Genomic DNA, 26326 nt, shown 5'->3' on the forward strand with positions numbered 1-26326 from the left:
TACTTTTTAACCCAGGAAAATCTTCTCAAAAGTCAGGGGTCGTCTTATATGCTGGATGTCATCTTATAGGGCAGGTGCTGAAACTTCTGAGCCGGACTGGAGAATCTGCAGTCGCCGCATATGGTAGGGGGGGCTCAAAAATGGCCGTGGCCAAATCCCCACCGTATGCGATAATCATATGAAAGCAGCTACCGCTCTGAGAGTCTTGGAGACAGGGAGGGCTGGGCAGGCAGGGAGAGCTGATCAATCCAAGCAGGCTTTGTATACAACAAGGTTTCCTGCTAAGTACCTGCATGTCATTTGAATTAAAATTACCATATTGAAATCAAATTTGATGTTTTTTTAATTTTTATTTGGTATGCGTTGGAAGAGGGGTAGTCTTATACGTTGAGTATATCCCAAACTCTATATTTTAACTGGAAAAGTTGGGGGTCGTCTTATACACCCAGTCGTCTTATACGCCGGAAAATACGAATAGAAAGGTAACTGCCATGTCTGTAACCTTTAAACCTGCTGTTAAGACACACATGCATATACATGCAAATCATTGTTCTTAAAATGCATCAGTTTAAAAACTACAATTGAGTCCCTGTCATATTCCATAGTTGTCAACAGGTACCAATACAAGTGGTCCTCCATATCCATGGATTAAATCATCCATGGCTTGAAAATATTTTTAAAAATATAAATTCCAAAATAAAAACCTTGTTTTTGTCATTTTAACTAACACCATTTCACTATCCATTGTATTAAACACAACTTCAGTATCCACAGATTTTAGTATTTTAATGTCCTGGAACCAAATGCCAGCAGATACCAATGGTCCACTGTAGTTGTGACTTGAGATAGAATGTTGAGTCCTCACATCCAATGAGATGTCTCACTTTTTAAAGCAGAAATAGCATGGCATAGAATGATGTGGTTTTATTGCCTTATGGCTGATCTAGATGCCAGCACAGGAATTGTACATGTACAGTTGGATTTCTACTACTCTGACTATGTATGTGTAAACATATGCTTTTGTAAAACGTCATCGGTTCAGATCCGCAGGGGAAGCTACCCACTAAATCAGGAGTGAAGAGCTATCAGAGGCTAGGTGGGCATATTAGCCCCCTTCCCCCTGCAAGAAAAATCTAAAGTTATTTTGGCCCAGAGTGCCTTCTAGACTATGTGGAGCATTTAAGCCTTTTGTACACCAGGATGCGACTAGGAAGGGGGCAGAAACATGGTGAAAATGCCCCTGTGCTTTCCACAGCAGGAGATATCCACTCATTTGCATTGAGAGAATTCTGTGAGATCAAAATGAGTTCTGTGGGAAACCTCACAAATAGAGGTTTATCGTTTCCATAACTGAACATACGTTTATCATTTCCATAACTGGATCCCTTTGTCTAGCCACCAGGATTTTATGTACTCTTTCAATTACCATATATAGTCTGCTGCAAATGATTCGCATGGCCATGAGGGAATTCTACTTAGTTTCCTTGTTTAACAGGTAGTTACTGCTTTCAGATAATTATGTGCAGCCTACTTATACATGGAACATTCTCTTTAGATTAGGGTCTGTAAAGATGCAGCACTGTAAGTCATAATGCTTTTGTAAAATAAAAGTTAATAATAATAATAAAAGTTTTGCTAGGCAGACTCCCTTTACTAGTACCTACATTCTATTTGTCTTCAGTAATTATGCATGGCTCTATCTATACATGGTATTTGGCCAGCAGGTAATTCAGATTGATTGGTTATGGTCTAAATGTTCTGATTTTTATGTTATATTATCTACTGACAGCAGATTAAAATGATTGGTTATCTGATTTTGTATAAAACAGTTTGGTTTTTCCCAGGCATTAGAGGCTGCAATTTAGTTCAGTAACATTAAGTAGAGATCTATTTGTTGGAGATTGCTATGTTACATCGTATCCAGGTGTACCAAAGCACAATAGGATATTTCTCTCTTGCAAAGGGCTATTGGGAAGGGTTGTTCACATCAGGAATGGGGACAGAGGAAAGGGCTACTTAAGTTTCTCATCAGTCTTTCCTTTCTTACACTGTTCTTGCCTTTTACCTTTGTCAGTGTTCCAGATACACATTTTCCTATCAAAGTGTGGGTACTTGTTAAACACCACTCCAATGTAATATGGCACGCCCATGTCATGTGCGGAGGTGCTATATGCTGCTTTCAGCTTATGCTGAAAGCTGCACAACAAAGAGTCAATGGCATGCACACCGCATGCACAAGCCCCATTAATTTCAACAGGGCTCAAGCGCACACGGAACCAAATAGCAAAGCATGAAATAGGAAAGAGGTTGGTTGCACAGAAAAGTGTGAAAAAAAGAAATCCAAATAATGATGTGCTAAATGTCAGAAGGCAAGTCCATTACATAAAAGGTTTATAATCAGTACTCTTTTTGTATGAAGTCTGGAACAAAAGCACACCTCCTGCTCCAGATAATGGTACAGCTGCTTGGGGTGAACCAAATGAAACTAGCCCTGGATGGGTTGAAGTTGATGATTCAGGGGCTTCTACCAGTTGGGGAAATGGACCCTCCAGTGCATCAAATGCCATAAAACCTAGTGAGTACCCATCAGTTTCCATTTCTATTACAATTATGCAAAAATAGCTATATAATTCATAATTTTCTTACAGTGGAATGTGGACAGGCTATTGTAAAATGTGGTAAACTTGAAATTAAGTGCTTATAAAATGTAGGAACCTTTAAAGAACGTTAAAAAGCAAAATATGGAAACATTTATAGCCTTAAGTAAAACAGCTCCTTAGGATAAAGCATTTGTTTGTTTGTTTGTTTGTTTGTTTTACTTTTAATATCTTCATCTTTGCAATTCTCAAATTACCACCATGGACATCTACCCTTGGTCTTCAGATTAGATAAATAGGAAGTTATGCCAATAGAATTAAATTTACAAGTTTATTCTGATACAGAGTATTGATAGTTAAAGGCGGTATTGTCAGTCTAAAACACTGGAATTTTGGGTAGCTGCTTCTTAAGCTTTTCATGCTGAATACTTTCTGAAGAATAGTGTCTTCTCATTAGAAAAAAATTGCAAATTTTATTTTGGACATAACTTCAAAAATTATTTGTATTCAAAGACATCTTGTAACACCTTTGAAGCTGAAAGAAAAAAGCTTGTAGCATAAGCTTTTGTAGACTCAATCTACTTAATCACAGTAATGTTATATTTTAGTTGAATATTGCCAATATTTTATTGAGTTATGCAAGGCCTTGCTAAACGGAGCACAAACTTTTAAGACTGCTAATCACATATTCTGGAATCTGTATGATAATTCATTGGTGTGTTATACTTTTCATAGTGGTATTTGAAGCTTCAAGTTCTGTGAACCAAATGCACTCGGACATCCTGAAACAATTATGGGATTATGTGAAGGAAGTTGGCAAAAACCAATTTAAGGAGATATAAATAAATAAATAAAACTTTTTATTTCTACCTTGCTTTTTGTAATAATAAAAACAGTACAGGGCTTGTGGAAAGAGCAGGATGATTAGTGGTAAATGAATAGAAACTGTAATTAGCCAGAGATCTGAGAGACTAGAAGCTGAGCTGAACTGGCAAGAAGCGAGCACTGAACAAGATTGGTGACTTATAAGGAGTGTTTGAATTCCTTGGCTGGCTTTAGTTCAGTGGTTCCCAAAACTTTTTGAACCTCCACCCCCTTTCTTGGGAGATAATTTTAACACACATACCCCAGTGCCCATTTGTTGATATTAGGTCTGTTATTCTACTGCACATTGAAAACTACCAATCTTGGTATCTGCTCCCTTTGCACCCAGTCACCTTGGGAGCAGCATCCGAACAGCTGGCTGAGCAGTGACTGGGAAACCTCTCACCCATTCTGACCTTGTGGCAAAGGCTAGTGAAGGCAAATAGTTTCTGGGCTGCTGCTCAGCCAGCTGCTTAGTTGCTGCTTCCAAGATGACCAGGTGCAAAGGGAGAGGCTTCTCCCTGGTGAAGACGAACTCAGTCTTCCTTCATTGGGACAGAGAGGGGTACAGCCAGTTTGTGTATAGTTGGTTTACAGAGACCACATGCTCAGAAGTGGAGGGGAAAGAGGGCATTAGGCCACTGCTTTAAATGAAGGCCTATCTCTGCCATCCCCTTTCCCCCTTGCTGCACTCTGCTGCCCCTTTTTCTCCTTGCTGCATCCTTTGGGAATCACTGCTTTAGTGGATGAAATTAAGAAGTTACATTATACCATTCTGTGCTTTGGTTGCTGTTGCAAATAATTTGACTATTACATATGTATGTAATAACAATAACAAATGTTACTTGTAGTATTTGTGTCATGGATTTCCACTTTGTCTTTTTGACCATTCCCCTCATAAATGAATAGTAGTACATTTCAGTAGGAAAAATATTTTCTAGAACATGGTTAACTGGGACGCTGGGGTGTTGAAAGGGTAAATTATAACAGATGAGAGTTAACAGAATATGAAGCTTAAATTATAGAAACTAAAAATAAGTTTTGTTCACCATAGAATTCTGTGTACATTTGGGAGAGGGGCAGCTCATCTTGAATACATCACTGTATAATTCCAAGTGAGCATAAATAGATTGTGATTGTGCATAACTCAGGATGAGCAACCTGGTTCCCCCTAGATTATTTAAAGTCCAACTTCCACCAGTCTAGCTTGGCCAGTGTTGAGGGTGGAATCAAAGAAAGTGGAAGGCATGTGTTGACCAGCTTTGATATAATGTATAACTCATTGAACTTCCCATATAGAGTAATAAAATTATATTTGTTGATAGTTATACTTACATTTCTGCAATTTTGAAAATTTCTTTCAAAGCTTCCAAACCATCACAAGATGGCTGGGGGGATAATGATGGGCCAATATCAGGAACACGGCATTCCAGCTGGGAAGAGGAAGAAGAAGGAGGAGTCTGGAACACAACAGGCTCTCAGGGAAGCAGTTCCTCCCATAATTCAACAAACTGGGGACAAGGAGGCAAGAAACCACAAATCAAGGTGAGAAAAAGAGTTCAGGTTTATTTTGTTCTCAGACTCATGTATTTTGGTGGTCCATGGTATCTGTAGAATTCTCTTCTAGCACCACATGTCAGGTGCATTGTTTCTTTTCTTGTCCAGCTTCTCCATCTTCTGGCTGCAAATATATAGTTTATTTGAATTCATTTTTTGCTATCTAGTGACAATCACATATACATTAATTGTCTGTTTAAGTATCTGAAGAATGAATTTGCAACAAACAGAATGTTGGCTTACAAAATTTCATAAGTCTTTTGTGCATCATTTCTTGATCATAGACCAAATTCTCCAACAGTGATCAGTTCTGATTTTTTTCCCATTCACCTATAGTCACCAGCATGTCTAGTTCTGGTGTGTGATACTTTTCTTCCTGGATGCTTCCATAGGATTTTTCAGTTCCTCTTCTTCTGGCTCTGTGGTTGGAGCATAAACTTGTATTATATGGTTACATTGGTAGGGCTTCTTTGAAATCTTACTGATTCTGTTTGTGCAGCTTTGGATCTTACTTGCACATCCAAGCAAAGCAGCAGATGAATGACTTTCTCCTTGAGTCTGGTTGTGTCATTAGACACAATGATTTTCATATTTGTCATTTTCCGTATTAGTTGACTGAGTGCCTTCTGACTTGGGGTCTCATTTTCCAGCCACTGTCTGTTGCTTCATTTTAGATTGCATCATTATATGGTTTTCAAGGTAAAAGACTGGCTTAACGGTGCCTTCTGTGCAGTGCTAAGAACAATTAACTAAAGTACCACTGGTTTTTTGTGGGATTTTTGGGCTATGTGGCCTTGTTCTAGAAGATTTTCTTCCTGACGTTTCGCCAGCATCTGTGGCTGGCACCTTCAGGGAATGCTTACCTGGAAAAAGTGGGTCTATATATACTGTGTAAGCCTGGGAATGCAGGGGTGATTTGCATGTGTATTGTTCTGTGCTGATGGCAGGCCTCAGGCTGGGAGGCTAATGCAAAAGAGGATTAATGTCTGCTAATTGGTGATCATTATCTGCTGGGAATCCCCTGACTCTGAATGGTTTCCCATTTGCATTTGCTGAGTCCTTATTTTCTATTCCTCAGGACTGGTAGCCAAATTCTATTCACTTTAAGGGTTTCTTCTTCCGGTTGAAATTATCCAGATGTTTGTGGATTTCAATGGCTTCCCTGTGCATCCTGACATGGTAGTGGTTGGCATGGTCCACAATTTCAGTGTTTTCAAACAGTATTTTATGCCCAGGATGGTTTGTGGCATGTTCTGCTACTGCTGATTTTTCTGGCTGGCCCAGTCTGCAGTGTTTCTCGTGTTCCTTGATTCTTGTTTGCACACTGCGTTTGGTGGTCCCTATGTAGACTTGTCCACAGCTGCATGGTATGCGGGAAATTCCTGCGGCTGTGAGAGGGCCTCTCTGGTCCTTGGCTGAGCAAAGCATTTGCTGGATTTTCTTTGTCTGTTTTTAAACCATTTGCAGGTTGTAAACCATTTGCAGGTTATGCTTCCTCACTACTTTGCCTATTCTGTCTGTGACTCCTTTGATGTATGGTAAAAAAATACCTTCCCTTTGGGTGGCTGCTTGTTTTCACTCCTCTGGGTTTTCCTGGGCCTGACAGCCCTTCTGATGTCTGAGCTGGAATAACCATTAGCCTGTAGAGCCTGGTCCAAGTGCTTCAGTTCATCTTCCAAGAAGTGGGGTTTGCTGATGCATTTTGCTCGGTCTACCAGTGTTTATTTATTAACCTTTATTTATAAAGGGGGCAGCAAGTGAAAAGGGGCAAATCCGAGATGGTGCAGAGGAAGTCCTGGGCTGAGACAGCAGACCTTGACTACCAGAACGGAGGGCCCTGGTGGAAAGGTGAGGAGAAAGAAGGTCTGATAAGTAAGGAGGGGCCAGCCCATGGAGGGCTTTAAACGTCAACAGAGGTTATCAGAGGTTTCTGTGGGACAAGGTGGTAGGGTTTATCCCCAGTCTGCCGGATGGCCAGAGAACCGCTGGCCTAGCTTTCTTTAATGACAGATTCACTTTCTGGAGACACAGTGCACTGTGCTTCTAGTGTCATCTCTAGTACTGTTGCATGGCATAGATGTGCGTGGCTTCGTTTAACAGACCTGTCTGCCATCGCCCGTAGGAAGATTGAGGATCTTCCCTGTGGAGGTGGAGGTCTCTTCAGTTCCAAGACCAATGTGTCCCTAATCCACTTGTGCAAGGCTTGTTTGACAGCTTGAAAGGTTGGCCTCTCTGGGCATAGACAGCCTCAAGGGGCCCTTTTCCCTCAGTGGTATCTGCTTCATTATTCTCAGGATCTGGACCTTCCCTCTCAGTCCCTCTAGTTCTTTTCCTGACATCCATTTGAACAACAACAGTGCCAGCGGCAACAACAGTCTTTTTCTAGGAGGCCGTCCTTTGGAAAGTCTACCTTTTAACCCCTTGCAGGGGATGACATTATCTATGATGGCAGTTTTCTACATTCCGGGTCCCTTTTTTACTCCCAGACTCTACTCCCATTACAAACACCTGGTGGAACATCACCTCAGACACCTGGATCCTCACCATAGTGCGCTTTGGCTACCCCATGGAGTTTCCAAGTGTTCCCCCTACTGCCATTTTTCGTTCCACACTACAAGATGGGATCACTTCTCTTGAAGGAAGCTGTAGGACCATTCCAGATGAGACCAACCTGGACAGCTATTTCACGGATACTTTGCAGTGCCAAGGAAGGACGGTGGCCTCCACCTTATGCTGCAAGCTCAGATGAATCAATCATTCCATCACTGCACGCAAATTTAGGCTGGTGACTGTGCACTCCATTCTCTCATTTCTTCGTCGGGTAGACTGCTTTGTGCTTATACGCCTGAATGAAGCTTATTTTCACAGTGCAAAATTCATCCTCAGTGCTGAAAATGCTTCAGATTCACCATTGGCGGGACCCTCTGCCAGCACATCACCTGCTCCTTCGGCCTTTCCACTGCCCCATGAGTTTCTACCAGGTACCTAGCCATAGTGGTTACCCACCTATGCACGTGAGGAGTACAGATGTGCCCGTGGCTAGATGACTGGTCTCTGGTGTCATCCTTTTGCACCCAATTGTTCCATGATATTCACCTCGCTCTATCCTTGCTCCCTGACCTCGGTCTGAATATGGGCCATTCAGGGTCCATCCTGGAAACTAGTTCAAAAGTAGTCTATATAGGGGCAACCGTGGAACGTCGCGCTGGCTGCACCTACCTCCCACAATGACAAACTCAATCCCTTTGGTCTCAGATAGACCTGCTTATGTGAAGCAGATGCTCTCCTACAAAAGATACCCTAAGGCTTTGGGGCTCATGGCCTCAATTACGGTTGTAACTTACTTGACATGCCTCAGGTTCAGGCCCCTCCAAAGCTGGTTCCTTTTGGCATTTGATTCCCTCAACAGTCACCACTCCCTGATGCTGGTGCTCCATCCCTATGTATGGACATCTCTACTTTGATGGAGGGATCCTCACAACATTGTGGGTGGCATGCCCTTGCAATTCCTGCAGCCTTTACACATGGTGAACATGGTCACATCTCTGTTAAGGTAGGGTATCCACACCGTCAACCGTCTACTCCAAAGCCAATAGTCACCACTGAGTCAATGCTCCACTTCAACGTTTTGGAGCTAGTGGCAGTGATCAAGGCATTCTGGGCCTTCAACACAATCTCACGGATGGAATTTTCCAAGTTGTAACAGACAGCATTACGACAGTCCATTAAATAAACAAGGGGTTACGCACTTACAGACTCTCCTCCATCTTTTGCTAGACCTCTGGCAGTGGTGCATGAAGAGATCATCACACCCAGTGGCTATCCACCTAGTGCAGCGATGGCGAACCTTTTCAAGACACCAAGTGCTGGGTGCAGGACTTCCTCCCTCTGGGGGTGGGACTTCCTCTTGGGGGCAGGGCTTCTGTGGCAGGATGTCTGCTTTCTGGGAATGGTACATCCAGGGTAAAACCCAAGGCTCAGCCTTGAAGGAAGGCATTGCCCCCACCAAGCAAGTCTTTTGTGCGACACTGTCCTTGGGAAAATCACACACTCTCAGCCTTGAAGGAAGGCACTAACGCACCAAGCAAATCTTTTATGCAACACTGTCCTCCAAAGTGCAAAAAAAAAGAAAAAGAAAAGAAAAGAAAAGAAAACTTTATTATTAAAAGAATTATTAAAAGAAAAAGAAAACCCAAATACCAAAAACCACACAATAAACACAGAGATCTTGGGAAAGTCACACCCTTTCAGCCTTGAAGGAAGGCACTATTCCGCCAAACAAGTCTTTTATGCAACACTGTCCTCCAAAGTGCAAAAAGAAAGAAAAGAAAACCCAAACACCAAAAACCACACATCAAACACAGAGACCTTGGGAAAGTCTCACTCTCTCAGCCTTGAAGGAAGGCACTGCCCCACCAAGCAATTTTTTGTGTAACACTGTCCTCCAAAGTGCCAAAAACAAACAAACAAACAAACAAACCCAAACACCACACAACAAACAGAGACCTTGGGAAATTCACACTCTGTCAGTTTTGAAGGCACTGCCCCACCAAGCAATTTTTTGTGTAACACTGTCCCCCAAAACCAAGCAACAAACAACACCAATTGCAACCTCCAAGAGAAAAGGGGGGGGGGCGAGAGGAGAGAGAGAGAGAAAAGATTATGAGGGGAATAAAATACCTTTCCTGCCTTATGATACTCTGCTTCACTCCCTCTTCTCCTTTTCTGTTATCCTTTCTCCAGGCTACTCCTGCTCTCTCTGTCTCTCCCGGCCTCCTCCAGAGCCCAGCACACACAGGGGGCAGGGCAACCTGCAAAAGCCTGGGACGGGCTGTGCACTGCTGCTCCTGGCTGCGGGGAGGAGCTGGGCTGGCACACGGCCCTCCTTGCCCCTCTAGCTCCCTGGCTCACTCCGCCACGGCAGCGTGCTCACCAAAATAGCTTCCCATGCCACTTCTGGCACGCATGCAGTGGGTTCACCAACACTGACCTAGTGGAACAAAACGTCTTAGCAGACTCTCTGAGTCATGCCTGAGTCCTTCAACAGGAGTGGGCTCTACCCCAGGAAGAATTCTCTATCATTACATCTCCTTGGGGCAACCCCCATGTAGATCTCATCACTCCTCTGGAGAATGCAAAGTGTCACCTGTTCTGCTCCAGTGCAGGAAAGGGCAGAAATTCCTTGGGAGAAACCTTCCCATGTGACTAGACAGCTCATCTTCTCTACAGCTTCTCACTAATACCATAGTTGTGGTCAAGATGTCGGAGGGTATATCTAGTAACATCCTCCTAAACCAGCGATTGTCTAGCAAGAAACTGTCCTGGGAGATGATGTTTCTCGTTGCTAATTGTTCAGGCAAGGCCTATCTTACCTTTCGTCGGGACAAGGTGACTCTGAAACCTGATATTTCCTCCCTGCCTAAGGTGATACCTTATTTCTACTTTTCGCAAAATGTTTTACCTACATTCTATCCTCAACTGTCAACTTCTCTTGAGAAGACCACTCACACTCTGGTTGTTGCTGTGCTCTAGCCCTCTATATTCAACACACTTCGGAGTTCTGTTTGTCTAGCAAGTTGTTTGATTGTTATGGTGAGCCTAGGAAAGGCGTTTCTTTGAAGCATTTTGTGAAATTGATTGTTCAAACCATTTTTTGGCTTATGAACTTGTTAAGCAGCCTGTTCTGTTCGCTCCAACTCAATCAGGGTTGTTGCCTCATAGGCTATTTTCGCTTGAGGTGTTCCACTGCCTGACCTTTTCAAGGCTGCTACATGGTCACAGCCTTCAACATTTATTTGGCACTACAACCTTGACTGCAGATCATGTCAGGATGCCAGTTTTGGCCATGCTATTCTATCTGCTATTCTACAGTGACCTGCCCACCTTCCATAGATAAGCTTTGCAGTCACCCTAATGTGAGCAGAGACCACGAGGAAAAAGAACAGGTTGGTTACCTGTAACTGTGGTTCTGCAAGTGGTCATCTGTGCACTCACACATGCCCTACCTCCCCTCTTCCAGTCCTTGTTTTTTCTTATGCCCAACTCAAACTGAAGGTGGAGCTAGATTGGGCATGCTCAGTGCACAGGAATGGCCAAGTCTACCCGCCAATCTGCTCAGCTTTGAATTTTCAAAATGGAGTCTCTGCGCATAAGCAAAACCTTAATGTGTGAGGGCACAGATGATCGCCACTTGAATAACCAGTTACAGGTAATCAACCTGTTCATCTGACCTCTTTTCCTAAAGCTTGATGAATGCATCGAGTTTAAATGTTTTGATAGCAATGGTTTCCAGTTTTCCCTTACTATTTCAATAACTTTATGTTAACTAAAATCCTGTATTTAAGATGGAAAAAACCTTGAGATAGTAACTTGTTCAAGGTTTGTTCAGTTTTGTTTATGAAAGCTAAGATTAGAATCAGGGAACTCTATATTTGTAGCTCCTATCTTAATCACTATGATACACACATTAATTTATATTAAATCCTCTTCAGCCAAGTTCCAGAAGACTGCTGTTTTATTCTGTTCATTTTGTATCTCATGAAGTAAGCTTGTTAGTTTTTAATGTGCCACAAAACCTGTTCTTTCTGCAGAAAAGGATGTAGAGAGAAATGCTACAACATAAATTTATTAATTTTCTCTTTGCTTTCAGTGTTCATTAAAAGGAGGAAGTAGTGATTCATGGATGAATACTTTATCTGATCAAATTTCAAATATGGGATTGCTGGTAAGGATTTTTAAATGTCAACATTACGTTTAGAAAACTCCTTTACTGACCAATATTTAGCAGTCTTATAAACAGCTTCTTATGAAACAGACACAAAAGAAGCATGTTACTAAGAATTTATTTTATCTTATAGATCCTATATATCCATTGCATAATTTTAGTCATCATATTAGATTGAGAAGTAGACAAAAGGAGAAGAGTCTTTCTTTTTTGTTAGATTTGAAATCTGTATGAAATATTATATGTACAGGGAAGATAATCAATAATGAGACAAAGCAGAAAATGACCGCATCAAGGTCAATGTATTGGGTAAGTAACATTGTAGTATTGTGTATTCTAAATTCTGTATTTTACTGGATCACATTAAATTACAATTAAGAATGATGGATGAGATGATGTTCCCTTCCTTTTCAGACTACTAATGTGGTGCAACTCACAGCACAAACTAATTGAAAAGTGTAATTGGGACAAGTGTTTGTCATAATTTAATACATTTGCCTGTTTCACTTTTATTGTTGTTTGTTTACATCATCTATCCATTTAACTTTATAAACAACAAATTTAATATGGCCTTGTCCGTGAACGTTATAGATTAAAACAGTGAAAGGCAATTTTAAAACAACAGCATTGCCCAGTTGTAGATACCCTTCTGACTACCCATTGGTAGGAGAAATGAGATCTTTGACTCCATTTCTCTGCATATATACTTGAGAGTAGGGCTCATTCAACTTAACTGAGTTCTGAGTAGGCATGCATAGGAAGACTTTGTGCTGGTTTAGGAGCAGATGAAGAAGAAGAAAAAGGAAACATAACCAAATAAGACCTTTTTTTACTTTGCATTCAGATTTCAATAGTTTCTTCTCTCATTTATTAGAAGATCTGTCAGAATTATGCCAAATGGTACAACTTCATCCTTCCTATCCCACAGCTTTGGAAATATTTGAAGATAATTTTGAGCACTTTGAGCTGTTCGTGATTTCAGATTGTTGCCAAAATGCTTTTTGAAAAATATACTGATTTAGTGTATCTACAGTCTAATCAGCACCTTACAGCTGGAGAGTATGTGTGAAGTGAGAACTGGAATTAGAATGTAAACATACTTTGAGCCTCTGTTAAGCTTTATTTCTAATATAAATGACTTTTTCTGACGTAACCAATGCCTGAGCTGCAGTGAAATTCTGTGTTGGGATCAGGAATGGGAAAATGTCTTTATGATTGACTATTATTTGGAAAAGGTATAGGTTGGTATATGGAAGAACTAGTCAGATGGGGAAATCAGATATTGTAGTGTTGCATTAATGCTTATAAGTAATATGTAATACTCACCCAGAGTTGGTAGTAATGAGCATGTAAGTTTCAGTACAAACTCCAGTATATTCACCTTTCCAAAGTAACAGGAACATCCTGTCTCAAATTGCCAACAGAAGAATTACTTGGCAGTACATTTTAAGACTGATGCTTTTTAAGGATGATGTGACATTCTGGCTGCTCTTTGCAGAGTATAATTCCTTGACCACAGAAACATAAGCACAGAAGTTAATGTCCATTGCAGCTGTCCCCATATCATTCTCTTCTTCAATGTAGTTCATGTATTGCTGTCTATATTTTTAACAAATTATCAACCGCATTTGAGTAAGCTATGCTTCAAGTTCAGCACTCCATTTTTAGGTCTGTTAGTTGTGTATTTATTTTCACAAATAAATGTATTTCCAGTTCTGGAATTTATCTTGAACATTTTGTTGTTGCAAAAGTGTCCCAACGTGGAGTTTTCCAGGAATTACTGTGAGTTTTTCTTTTACAGAATCAAACGGAGGACACCCCAGGCAATAAAATGGACTTACCAATAGGTGGGTATTCTAATACAGCAAGGTCAAAATCTTAAATGGTTTATGATACTCATAGCAGACTTATGTCAGCCTTTTTGTTAAATAGCTATGTACCGTGTCCTAAACCCAGTTATTAGTTCCAACTAAAGGAGACCCTTTGAACTTAACCAGGTTTCTACGTAGAAAGTTCACATTGCAACAGCTGTTTTTGTACAAACTTATTTGGTGATGACTAGGTTTCATCTTGCTTGGACAAAAGATTCAGATCTTGCTGGGGAAAGGGGCAAGATAAAATATGGACTACCTGAGTAAAGGAAGTTTTGGTTAGTTGCAGTATTTGGAGAAAATGCTTTTAAGGTGCTGGCTGTGTATGAATGCATAGGATTATAATACCCTCCCCCCCCCCCCCTCCATATAACAGAAAACGTCGTGGAAAGTATTTATAAATATCTATGAAATTATAAGAGGTTGGAGGTAATAGACATTGACTGATGAACAAATGTTGTACAGATTCTCAGATTGTCAAGATTTTTTTTCATGGGTATGCTTGAAACATCTAGCAATCTTCTGCTGTTTCAAAAATAAGAGCAGTTTGCATGGATATCTCTGTTCCCACTTTTTCCTTCAGGTGGCCTCCAGGATAAGAAGTTTGATGTGGACAAACGAGGCATGAATCTTGGGGATTTCAATGACATAATGAGAAAGGGTCGGTCTGGTTTTCGTCCTCCTAATTCCAAAGACATGGGAACCCCAGATAGTGGGCCTTACTTTGAAAAGGTAAGGCAGAGTTCCCTGGTAAGCATTTCTTGGAGAGGTTACTGCTTTTTCTAGCTACATTCCATTTCTGAATATGAAACTGTAATTTAATTTAAAGAATTACAGAAAATATTTGTCAGCAGTATATCGGTAAGGACATGCTGATTTAGTGGTTAAGACGCCGACTCTTGACAATCGCAATGTTGGCAGTTTGAGATCCAAACACCACGTGACAGAGTGAGTTCCCATCACTAATCCCAGCTTCTGTCAACCTAGCACTTCGAAAGATGTAAAAATGCAAGTAGACAAATAGGTACCACTTCGCTGGGAAGGCAACAGCATTCCGTGCACCTTGGCCTTTACTCATTCTGGCTACATGACCATGGAGTCACCGTTGACAACATTGGCTCCCTCAGCTTAGTAACGCAGATGAACACCGCCCTTTGCAATCAGACATGACTAGACAACTAGTCAAAGGGAAAACCTTTATCTTTAGTAAATAGGAGAAATGTAGTGAAATGAACCTATGGGTAGAGTTTGTGGTAATGATCATTATTCTGAAAGAGTATTTCTCCTGAGGTAATAGTTCCCTAAATGGGTATTCTTTACCACTCACAAACCGTAATGTTGCGAGTTCAATACCACCGAAAGGGCTCAAGCTCGACTCAGTTTTGCATCCTTCCGAGGTCGCTAAAATGAGTACCCAGATTGTTGGGGGCAATTATCTTACACTTTGTAAACTGTTTAGGGAGTGCTTAAGTGCATTGATAAGCACTTAATGTACTTGCTATTGCTACTTGTTTCTTATATCACAGTTACATCGGAATTTAGATCACTGTCTTTAGTTTAATGTGTTGACTTCATGGTCTTTGTGCATTCACATGCATGGGTTCTGAGAGTGTACAGAGCATCTGAAAGGCTATTTAGAATTTGAATTGGTCTTGACACTTGTGAAATTTTTTCACTAAGAAAGAAGAGCTTCACCTGCGTTCGCATGCACAAATATTTATTTATTTATTTATTTATTTATACCCTGTCCTTCAGCCCTAATAGCTATCAGAGCGGCTTAGAATTATTAATTCTAATTACATGGTTCCTGCCCTCAGGCTTACAATCTAAAAGACACGACACAAAAGGAGAAGGGAATGGTGGTGGGAAAGGGGATGAGATCCAGTGGTTCTTCTCTCCCTCAGAGGCCTGGACCAAGGCAGATGTACTGGAGGGAGGGCTCTTCTTCTTCAGGCTAGCCCTGATGGAGCTGGGCCTGCCTAGTCAACTCCCTCGCAGGCCAGAGGATGACAGTTATGGAGGGAGGAGCCTCTTTCTTCAGGCTAGCCCTGATGGAGCTGGGCCTGCCTGGTGACTCCCTTGCAGGCCAGATAATAATAATAGTTCGATTCTCTTTAGAATGGGAAACCACAGAGGGAAATCAGACAATAATAATAATAATAATAATAATTTGTTTTATTTATATACCGCTATTCCAAAGATCATAGCGGTGAACAGCAAGTAAGCTAATTAGCAAGTAAGCTAATTTGCCCCAACAGTCTGGGTACTCATTTTAGCGACCTCGGAAGGATGCAAGCCTGAGTCAAGCTTGGGCCCTTTTGCTGGTCTTGAACTCGCAACCTTGTGGTTTCGAGTGAATGGCTGCAGTACAGGCATTTAACCGCTACGCCACCAGGGCTCCTAGACAAGGTGGTGAACCTTTGCTTTTTATATGCTGTTATAAAGGCCTGAAGTGAAAAAATCAGTTTTGTGAAATGTTGAAAAATAACTTGTAAAATACTTCTTTAAAGCAACATTTTAAAAATCATATTTTACAGCCAGTCATGGCACAATAAATGTCTTACATCCAATTGAAATGTAAAAGTATTTCTTACAATAATCCTGCTGTTGTATTTTAAATTACTTTACAGGCAGCATGCTTAGCACTTGATAACAGAAATGCAGAATGTATTAAAATATTTAGTTCAGGAGTCTGCCAATCATATTGCTCTAGCAGCACAGTGGCAAGATCACTCATAATGTAAGAGTATTCAGATTTATTGAGATGTTCTAATTTTACTGATAATATGTAAATTTAAATTAGGTGAGAAAGCTTAACATATTTAAATTTTTGTATGTGTCCTCTCCACCTTCAAAATGTGTATTTTCTGGCTGCTGCAGCTGCTGTCAAAAACTTTCTGTGAGATTTCTTTCAAGAACTTTGTGCAACAATGATGATTTAAACTTTTTTTCCCTTTAGAATTCCCCCCTCCCAAACTGGTTTTGTTTTGATTGGCTAATTGGTATTTCAGTCTAGACATTCTCCTGTTTTTATATGTGCAGGAAATCATTATCTTTTGAAGCCTGTGTGCCTGTGGTACAAAGGAACACATTTTAAATATCCCATGCTTAGGTATAAAAAGCCCATTTTACCTGGCCACACAGGTTCCTTAAATCTGTTTACCATAGACTTGCCCAACCTTGTGTTCTCTTCTTTGTTGAACTGGTTCACAATATGAATAGTAGAGGGATCTTTAAGAGATGAGATTGAAAAGGGCTGGTGTAAGGGGAGGTATGTCTAGGCTCCTTCACTTCTTTTGACACATTAGCACTCTGAGGCTGCATTCACAAGGAGGAGTGAGGTTAGATTCTAGAGAATCTTGGCTTATTGTTCACATGTTGCATGCTACTATATGCAGTGCTTTCATTCCCATTTAGCTCCTCCCACCAATGGATGGTACAGAATTCTAACAAGGAATCAAAAGCCTAACCTGTCCAAGCAGGACTACTGACTTTTATTTTCAGAAGAAACAGCAATTTATATTCCTGGTTTCTAACAGGGAACAGCAAGTCAGGAGTCTTGTCTCAGTTGGTTTTCGGATGTCCCCTATTAGCAAAAGGAGTGTCAGAAAGGCACAAGTTTTATTTTGCCTCTACCAATTATAGTAGCAATAATTACTATAAAAGCTGGCATGTTTATTCCTGAGTGAGTTCACTATTTTGATCTCCTAAAGAGAAAACTGTACTGTTATAATTACTCTGCAGCTGTTACTTTGACATCAAATTTTGTCAAACTATTATCTCGCAAATATCTTATATATCTGGGTGTCATCATCCTTCATGTTTTACTTTCTACAGTTATGTTAACATAGATTTAACTAGTTGAATTACTACTGTTACTGCTGCTTACTCAGTCATCATTTTGAAAGGTATTTCAGTCTTTCATTCACAAGGAAGGTTTAGATTCAGTTTCAAAAGACAGTTTTGAATCATCCCATGATCCCAAGAGGTGTTATCATTGTTATGTAAACTCATATCTTTAGCAGAAAGTATTTGACTTCATTCTACACATAATTACTAGCACAATCAATCTTAAGTTTACTCAGGCATCATTAACAGCAGTTAATTTAGTATTTCTTCTTATGTGGCAATTCCTGTGCCCTCCCCATGTTTTCAGTCCTCTTGTAGAATGCCAGAGATTCCTGGGATACACCACTATCCACTCTGTATGTTCATGTATAGAATGTAGAAACAAGAATGTGCCTACCACTTTAAACATTGCTCACTTTTATCTTCACATGAAATTAGTATAACTGTTATTTCCAGGAAGTGCTGGAGGCAGAAAATATGATCATCAGTCTAAACTGACGAAAAATGTAGGCACTGGCCAGAAACGGGAGTACATATTCACAAGTGTACATATTCACAAATACAGAGCTTTCAGGATCATAAGGTGATCATTGATTGCTGACCACTTCTTTTAGTGGGGTTTTATCTCTGAGCCCTTGTATACCTTCTGCATATTGCAGCTTTCATGGCTTTGGTCAAAGAATTAAGGAGGGGCAACTAGGCTGAAGCCAAGCACTTAACTGCTTCTACATCTGTTTCAGGTATTCTGACTGCGTAGATGTGCAAGACCTGGGGAGGATAGCTCCGTAGCAGGGACGGCTGAGAATACTAGTTTAAGAGCAGCTGTTTCTTGATGTTTGGTTCTTAGCTTCAAGGTCTCCTGTCTGTCAGATTTGGGCTTGCTGCTGGAGGCTTGTGTTCCTTTTCTGTGACCAGTCCAACTTGGGCGGCCCTTCACATCTGTGTCCATCCATACTGGCCACTGCTGAAGGTCCTAGAAGTTACAACAGTTGTCATTCTTATATTGGTTTTGTCAGCCTCAGGATCACCAATGCAAGATACTAATTACTTTTGGGACCATTTACTCCTTGCATTGGAGGAGACTCAAGTTTCAGTGTTCTTGATGGAGTCTGGTTCAGACATCAATATTTTTTTTGTAGCATATTCATCCTTTTATTGTTGAACTTGGAACAGATGAAATACTCTGTAGATTTTTAGAGCTTTGGGCTGCTGGACAATATTTCACTTATAAAAATTCAGTTTGGGATTGCAGTCAATGGTTTTATCCCTTTTTCTGCAAATTCATTGGGAGTTTCAGTAATCAGATTCTCTCAGGGCTTGATCATACATGCAAGAAAGCATTGTGAAAAGTAATGGAGAAGTATCCCACCTAAAATACAATATCTGTTCTTTTGTGCCAGGATATGTAAACCACTTGCCATAACTCTTCATTACTGTGAAAATGATACCTTAAACTGTCATAATACAATAAATCATCAATCCAACAATGTAAGGCACTTCGTTGTCTGTATCAGTTCTTCAATTTAGATGGGTCCTATTCTTGCTGTATAGTAGCTTCTGATAGATAAGGTAAAATGGACCTAACATGTCATTCAAAGAGATGCATATTCCCTTTCATATTACCCAAGTACTTTATCCACAAAGAAGATGGCTGGTTAAGGCTCTAGGATCTTTCAAAGTAAAGTTTCTGTCCCATTGGTCTTCTAATGCTCACAAAAATGCTTGCCCAAACCCCTGTAATATGAAAAGAGAAGCACATCAGTCTGATTTGTGTAGATCCTAAGTATTGTATCAGGCATATTGTTGAAAGTTGGGGAAGCACCTTTGTAGTCAATGTAGTGACTTTCTTTGACTTTTGATTATTATTTGACCTATATTGTGGCTCTTGGAGTAGTGCTGCATTTTAGCATCTAGCTGTGCTCTTTAAAGGACAGAATTACATTGGTCTTTTCTTTTTGGCCAGTACTTAACTTTTGTGACACATTTAGTTCCATGAAAAAGAAGCTAAGTGCAAGATGGTCCTGATCTGTCTTCACTTTGATTTGGTTCTCATCTAAACATTGTGAGCAGGCAATTGTATTCTCATGACAGAAACAATGGATCTGCATTGAACATTGCTTCATTGCCCCTTTCTCTATCTTTCTTTGTTCCCCACTCTGCTTATTACTGAGCAGGGATTTTCAACATATCATACTGAATTTACAGCCTGATGCTGTTCACAAAAGACTGATGTGAATGTTAACCTAAGGAAAAGAATCTGAAGAATCCTGAGGAAAAGGATCCTAAGGAAAAGAATCTGAATCCAGTCCACTTTGCTTTATTCCCAAAGAGCTTTTAATGATCAAATATTAATCTCATACAAGGATTCTCTTTTCCTTTTTTGAAGAAAATGTGTGCATTACTGTCACCAATTACTGCTTGTGTAAAGTACAACATGGAAGATGAGAATTTTGTCAAGAAACAGGTATTGGCATTCTGGGAAGTGCTTTGAAGAAACATTTTCTTCCTCACTTTCGTTGCATTGATCTGCTTATCTCAGCTACTTTGTGTATTATTCAGTTGTAAGTCCTGGAAAGAAACAAAAATGTCCAGAATTAATAGAGTTTCATATTTGTCAGTGAAGAAAATCACTTCCACAGACAGGATAGCATGAACTGTGGGAAAGGCTTTTAAATTATTGCTTTTTTCTGTCCCCTTTTAAACCACTTTTCTGAAGTAGCTAGAGTAGTTCCTTGGAATTTGTTCTTTTAATGGTTAAATCATACCAGTTTTACATATTCTTGGTCACTCATAGACACTCTTTCTCTTCTTGCATTCTTTTGCTTCACTAACCAACTTCTGCTGATTGGCTAACTACTGCTTCAGCTGACTTTGCCTTTCTCCAATCAAGATGGGTGCCTTGGGGATGAGGCTCCCTGCTCTCCCTTCTCCCCTTCTCCCAACTACAAGCTATCTCCCTCTGGTTCCACACTACCCAACGTCTGCCTTGGGGCAATCGGCTCAGGGCTCAACCCCCCAAACTTCGCTGCTAGACAAGTAAGAGATCCCATTCTTAGTTATGTTAACTGCTTGGCTGCACCCTATGCTTAATCCTGGTCAGCTTTTTTCTCCCATCTCCTTTAAATTTAAACATGCTTTGTTCATGGAAGTATGCTAAAATAAGTGAAATTCAGGAGACCATCAGTCAGTCTCTCTTCCTTCTAGTCATTCAGTATGTTGCTTATGTCTGTTACTTTGGTATTTTAATAATACCTCACCGCAGTCTTTCTGGATTCCCTTTTTAAGGAAGCTCATAAAAGTTAGTGAATGGACTTGTTGAAGACTGTTGCAAAAATGAGTACATTCTCCTCTAAACCAAATTTGACACTAAATACTGTACATTTAAGTTTCCGCAGAATTTTTTTTCTCTGGGTTTTATGTTCTGGTTTGTATTCACTTTTAAAGAAATATATATATTATAAAATAGAATCTCTTTTTAAAATAAATTTCTAAATGCTAATCGAAGAAGTCAAGGTGAAATAACATTGGGACATTTTAAATATTGTAACACTAATTGTCTTAATTATAATATGCCTGTAATAAAATTAACTCCATGCTTCAAGCAAGGTAAACAATTGTCCTTACCATTTCTTTTTTCTTGTTCCTTTTTTTCTTTTTTGTAGAGTGGCAGTCAAGGTCTGTTTGGAAACAGCACAGCACAATCGAGAGGAATGCATCCACCAGTGCAACCACTGAATCCTTCTCCCAATATCCGGGCACAAGTGCCTCCCCAGTTTCTTTCTCCCCAGGTAAGCAGTGTGAAAGATGCATTGTAAATGGTTTTTTGTTTTGTTTTGTGTGTGTGTGTGTGTGTTGTGTGCTTCTGTAGATCCACATGCAATGTTGCATCTGGGCAGATCACCTTCATGATAGCTTATAGTTGATTGATGGCATGTGGTGAATTGGATATATGGATGCAAAATAATAAAAACTAGAAAAAGCTCACATACTTCTCAACTGATGAAAGCCAAAATTCCTTGCTGGCACAGATCTCCATACTTTAGAAACCATGAGAATTTCAGACTAGGAGATAAATCACCTTTCCACCAGGCCTTAGGCTGTTGGAGGTGATGGTGGCTGTAGCAATATTATATTCTTTGTGTGAGATCAGCTAGCATGGCCAAACAGCTGTAGAATTGGCTATATTGGCACCTCTAATCACTTACTCTACCAATTTAGCAAAGTGCTACCAACTTTGTTCAGCTATAGATGTCCCTGGGCTCTAAGAAGGCTTTACAGGACATGGTAAAACCTCACTAGCTTCTTTGAACTATATTGCCCTGAAGGACAGTTTCGAAGATGGTACAGAGCTAAGCTATCTATACCCACAAAGAGTCTTTTTCCAGTTCAGATGGGAAAGACATTGTAGAACCGTAAGGTATTGATGACTCCATTGCATAGTTCATCCTGAAACAGAAAAAAATGTGGCTTGAGGTGATTAAAGGTCAGCAGAGCTGTTCTCTGTCAGACCTTCATGTTGAGAATTGTACAGTTAACAGTGACAACATGTACAGTTGAAACATTCTGATTTTCTGTTCATTAAGATCTTTTGCATGTTCTTTTTAAAAAAAGAAAAAGCTTGGTTTTCTTATAGATTTGTATTGCTATATTTGTATTCTGACTTAGTGCAGCTCCCAGTGGAAGCACACCTTGTCCAACACTGGTAACATATTTCTCTCAAACTGTCTCAGTCACTGTCTCAGTCACTGATGGGGGAAGTATCCCTCCTGATGCAGTGGGGAGTTGATGGGCGGATTTGGGGGATGTCTCCTAAGATTCACAAACTGCCAAGATTCCTTTTGACATTTTGGATGTGGGGGGGTGATAGCTTTCAATGCTCTGATGGTTGCCTGGCCAGAAGTCTTTTGTTACACTTTTATGCCAATGGCAAGGTTAATAATTTGTTTTTATTTGTTTTATTTATATACCGCTATTCCAAAGATCATAGCGGCGAACAGCAAGTAAGCTAATTTGCCCCCAACAGTCTGGGTACTCATTTTAGCGACCTCGGAAGGATGCAAGCCTGAGTCGAGCTTGGGCCCTTTTGCTAGTCTTGAACTCGCAACCTTGTGGTTTCGAGTGAATGGCTGCAGTACAGGCATTTAACCGCTACGCCTCCAGGGCACCAGAGTTGTCCAAGGTGTTGAGGAAAGTAAACATGGAAAGAGCAGAGGTAATTCTGATAATGCCTCATTGGCCATGGTTCTCGGAGATAGTCAATATGCAGGTGCAAGAAATCGAGCCCTGCCAACTAAGCTGGACTTGGTATATCAAAAGGGTCTGTTATAACCCATTCAGCTGGTTACATTTGCATGCCTGGAGGCTGAGCAGGAAAGATTAATGGCCAAAGGGTATGAGGAGGATGTTATGCAGACTATCCTCTCAGCCAGGAGAACTTTACTGTCTGTATGAATCCACTTGGAGGGCCTTTTGCCTTTGGAGTGGGCATAAAGGGGTTGGATCCCAATCTGTCTGGGAGATCATTTGACCTTTCTATAGGCAAGTTTGAATAAAGGCCTTAGTACCAAAATGCTTAAGAGGTATGTGTCAGCTTCGGGATACATCCTGACAGGAAAAAGGGGTAAATCGCTGGCTTCCCACCCTCATATACAGAGTTTCTTGAGAGGGGTTTCCTTGATTCAGCCAAGAATAGTGCATCATTTTCCTTCCTGGAATTTACATGTGGTACTAAGGGGTTTACTGAAAGACTTTTTTGAACCTTTGAGATCATAGAATCATAGCTGGAAGATACCACAAAGGCCATCCAGTCCGGCTCTCTGGAATACACAATCAAAGCATCCCGAACAGGCGGGTGGATCTGAAATTTGTTAACCATGAAGATATTCTTTGAGGTGGCTATTATCTGGGTTCACAGAGTCTCTGATATGACAGCACTGTTGATATGTAAGGAGCTGTGCTTTTTTCATAGGGATTCTCTTACCCTACACATTTTCACCAAGGAAGACACTGTACCCAGTGCCATCAAAGTGGTAGCACTACGAGTAGAGTGTGCCTGGATCATAAACCAGCAAGAAACTGGGAATGTAGGTTAAGTCAATGCAAAATCTCAACTAAGACAAGATAGAAGAAGAAATCATCTGTCCTTTGGTAGACTCCTGGAAGCAAACAAAGAGAAAATCCATGTCCTGAAATCTTTGGTCCTTTAAGCAAACAACAACAAATCACTCTAAAGCCCTATGCACACCCAGTCTATGCCATTCCTTCTCCTATGGTGTCCTAGGGTCTGGACAAAAGAAAGGCAGCATTATCTTCTGAACCCAGTGAAACACTGAATTCACCTTGGAAATAAAATCCGCATATAGCGCACCCACGTATAACACGTTTGTAACTTTTATGAAACAAAAATCTCCAATTCATCAATCATATTTATTTCTACATGTACTTGTAATATTAGAGGCAGCATTCTACTGGGTACCACTGAAGTAGCAGGAAGGTGGTATTTTCACATAAGTTGTTATCAGCAGAATCCATGGGCATCTGGTTAGTTCCTGTGATGACAGCAATAAGCCTTTGGTCTGCTTTATTGGTGCAGTTATGTTTTTGAGCCACATTCCTCATAATTGATTTTCAAATGGCTTTACTTTGTGACAGTTCCACTTTATATTTTGGATCAAATTATGACGAACAGAGAAATCAGTGACCAGTGGCACTCTTCAGGGCTTTTCCTTGGCCTTGTCTTGCCTTGTGTTGAAAGACTGAGAGAAAGGGAGACTGAGTGTAATAGTCTGTGATGGCTCTGGCCTCACCCACCACTGACAGGGTGGTGCCTAAATTCAAAATGACCTGAATAAACTAGAAAGTTAGGCCACAGCTAACAAAATGAACTTCAACAGGGAGAAATGTAAGGTACTGCACTTAGGGCGGAAAAATAAAATGCACAGATATAGGATGGGGGACACATGGCTGAACGAGACTACATATGAAAAGGATCTGGGAGTCCAAGTAGACCACAAGTTGAACGTGAGTCAACAGTGTGATGCGGCAACTAACAAGGCCAATGCGATTTTAGGCTGCATCAGTAAAAGTATAGTTTTAGGCTGTAGCCATTGACTGGGGGAAAGGCCCATCGCTATAATTAAGAGCCTGGTGTGCCTTTAATATGTATTTATAGGGGTAGGGAATTTAATGGGTTTTGGACAGATTTATGTCTCCAAATGGTCTTCAAATTGTAGTTTGTCAGTTCTTTGCTTTGAAACACTGTTTGCTTGTTTGTTTTTTACAGGTGTCTGCATCCATGCTCAAGCAATTTCCTAATAGTAGCCTAAATCCAGGTCTTTTCAACATGGGGCCCCAGCTTTCTCCTCAACAGATTGCTATGTTGAGTCAACTTCCACAGATTCCCCAGTTCCAGCTTGTAAGTAACTATACAATTGCAGACTAAATTTTCTTATCTCCTGTGCCTATTTTTAGGCAGTGGCAAACCTCCTCTAAACATATATTGTCAAGCAAACTCCATCACCTTAGGAGTGCCATAAGTCAGAAATGACTTGAAGGCACACAACAACAACGAGTGCACTTAGCAGGAAAAAAGTGTCCTCACAGACTCTAACCTAGTCAACCTCTTAACAGGACTGGATGTTCCATCTCAAAATAGTCTCCAGGATAGTCTTAAGATTGGCTCTGTCCAAGATAGATCTATTTACATCAAAACACAATAATAATTACAGTATTGCAGAATCCACACCAAGAGACCAAGAAGAAGCCTGCCTTTCAGCAGCACATTTTTTCCTCATTTGAATGGATATGTCAGCAGAAGCTTCTTCACCCTTTCCCCTGATCATCAAGATTTTAGCCAAGATTTATTAAGACTGTTGACTGTGTCATTTTTATACTATAATGACCTTGATGTTGTTGGTTCAGAACACTACCCAGCTTTTATTAATAATTTGTATATTTTCTGATTCTTGTAGATATAATAAGGCACTGTATACATCCATAGACATCCACTTTGATACTGTCATTGAAATCAGGTTGTAAAAAATCGATCTTAGTTGTCTACATTCTTCAGTTTCTTTATTCTCTAGGGGAACCAATGTCCTTTTTTTGTTTTCTCCACTTGTTTACTGAGGAACAGTTTCTGTCCATTCCAAATCATCTGAACTAGAATCCTGCTTACTCCCACAATGGTGAACACATTTCTAAAATATTTTAGGAACTTGCACCCTTCTTTACTATAACCAGCTCCAGCTTGGAGTTTTACCATTAGTTCTCTCAGAACTAGTGGGGAAGCACTTTGAACCACCAGCCTCATCTATGACTAGTTTAATGAAATATGGCATTCTTGTTTGCTGTTACTTTGGCAGTCAAAGCAAGTGAGTCGTAATATTTCCACTCTGATCCTACCAATCTACAGCTGCATCCTGATAACGTTGCATTGGAATGTCTTACCTAAGACATCTGACTGAAGAAGTAGATTCATTGCCACGAAAGCTCATACTGTCAGCTTCTTTCTTTCAGTTGGTCTCAAAGGTGCTACAAGATCCCTTTGCATAGTAAAGTATGTTGTTTTTATCAGGACATTTTGTTACTTCTGTTAATAAAAGCCCATCTTTGGAAGCAGATAGGACACATCTGTCCATAGATGTATGTCACACATTGAAATCCTAGAATAGATAATTAAGTTGTAAAAAAAGCTTTCTTAGCTGTCTACATTCTTCAGATTCTTTATTCCCAAAGGGAACCAATGTCCTTTTTTGTCTTCTCCACTTATTTACCAAGGAACAGTTTCTACTAGTTCCAAATCATCTATAATAATAATAATAATAATAATAATAATAATAATAATAATAATAATAATAATAATA

General features: G+C 40.3%; 1 protein-coding gene across 1 annotated transcript in view; it reads left to right on the plus strand.

The window, feature by feature from the left end:
- The window catches only part of TNRC6B (trinucleotide repeat containing adaptor 6B), a 164139-nt gene that overhangs the window by 107028 nt on the left and 30785 nt on the right, over positions 1-26326 (plus strand). Inside the window, exons 9-16 of the mRNA XM_042470868.1 lie at positions 2420-2575; positions 4828-5006; positions 11668-11742; positions 13544-13589; positions 14197-14345; positions 20328-20498; positions 21125-21250; positions 24745-24876. Coding sequence (XP_042326802.1) covers positions 2420-2575; positions 4828-5006; positions 11668-11742; positions 13544-13589; positions 14197-14345; positions 20328-20498; positions 21125-21250; positions 24745-24876 — 1034 coding nt within the window. The remainder of the gene's footprint in view (positions 1-2419; positions 2576-4827; positions 5007-11667; positions 11743-13543; positions 13590-14196; positions 14346-20327; positions 20499-21124; positions 21251-24744; positions 24877-26326) is intronic.

This window comes from Sceloporus undulatus, chromosome 5 (genome assembly GCF_019175285.1).
Source record: "Sceloporus undulatus isolate JIND9_A2432 ecotype Alabama chromosome 5, SceUnd_v1.1, whole genome shotgun sequence".
NCBI classification, from domain to species: domain Eukaryota; kingdom Metazoa; phylum Chordata; class Lepidosauria; order Squamata; family Phrynosomatidae; genus Sceloporus; species Sceloporus undulatus.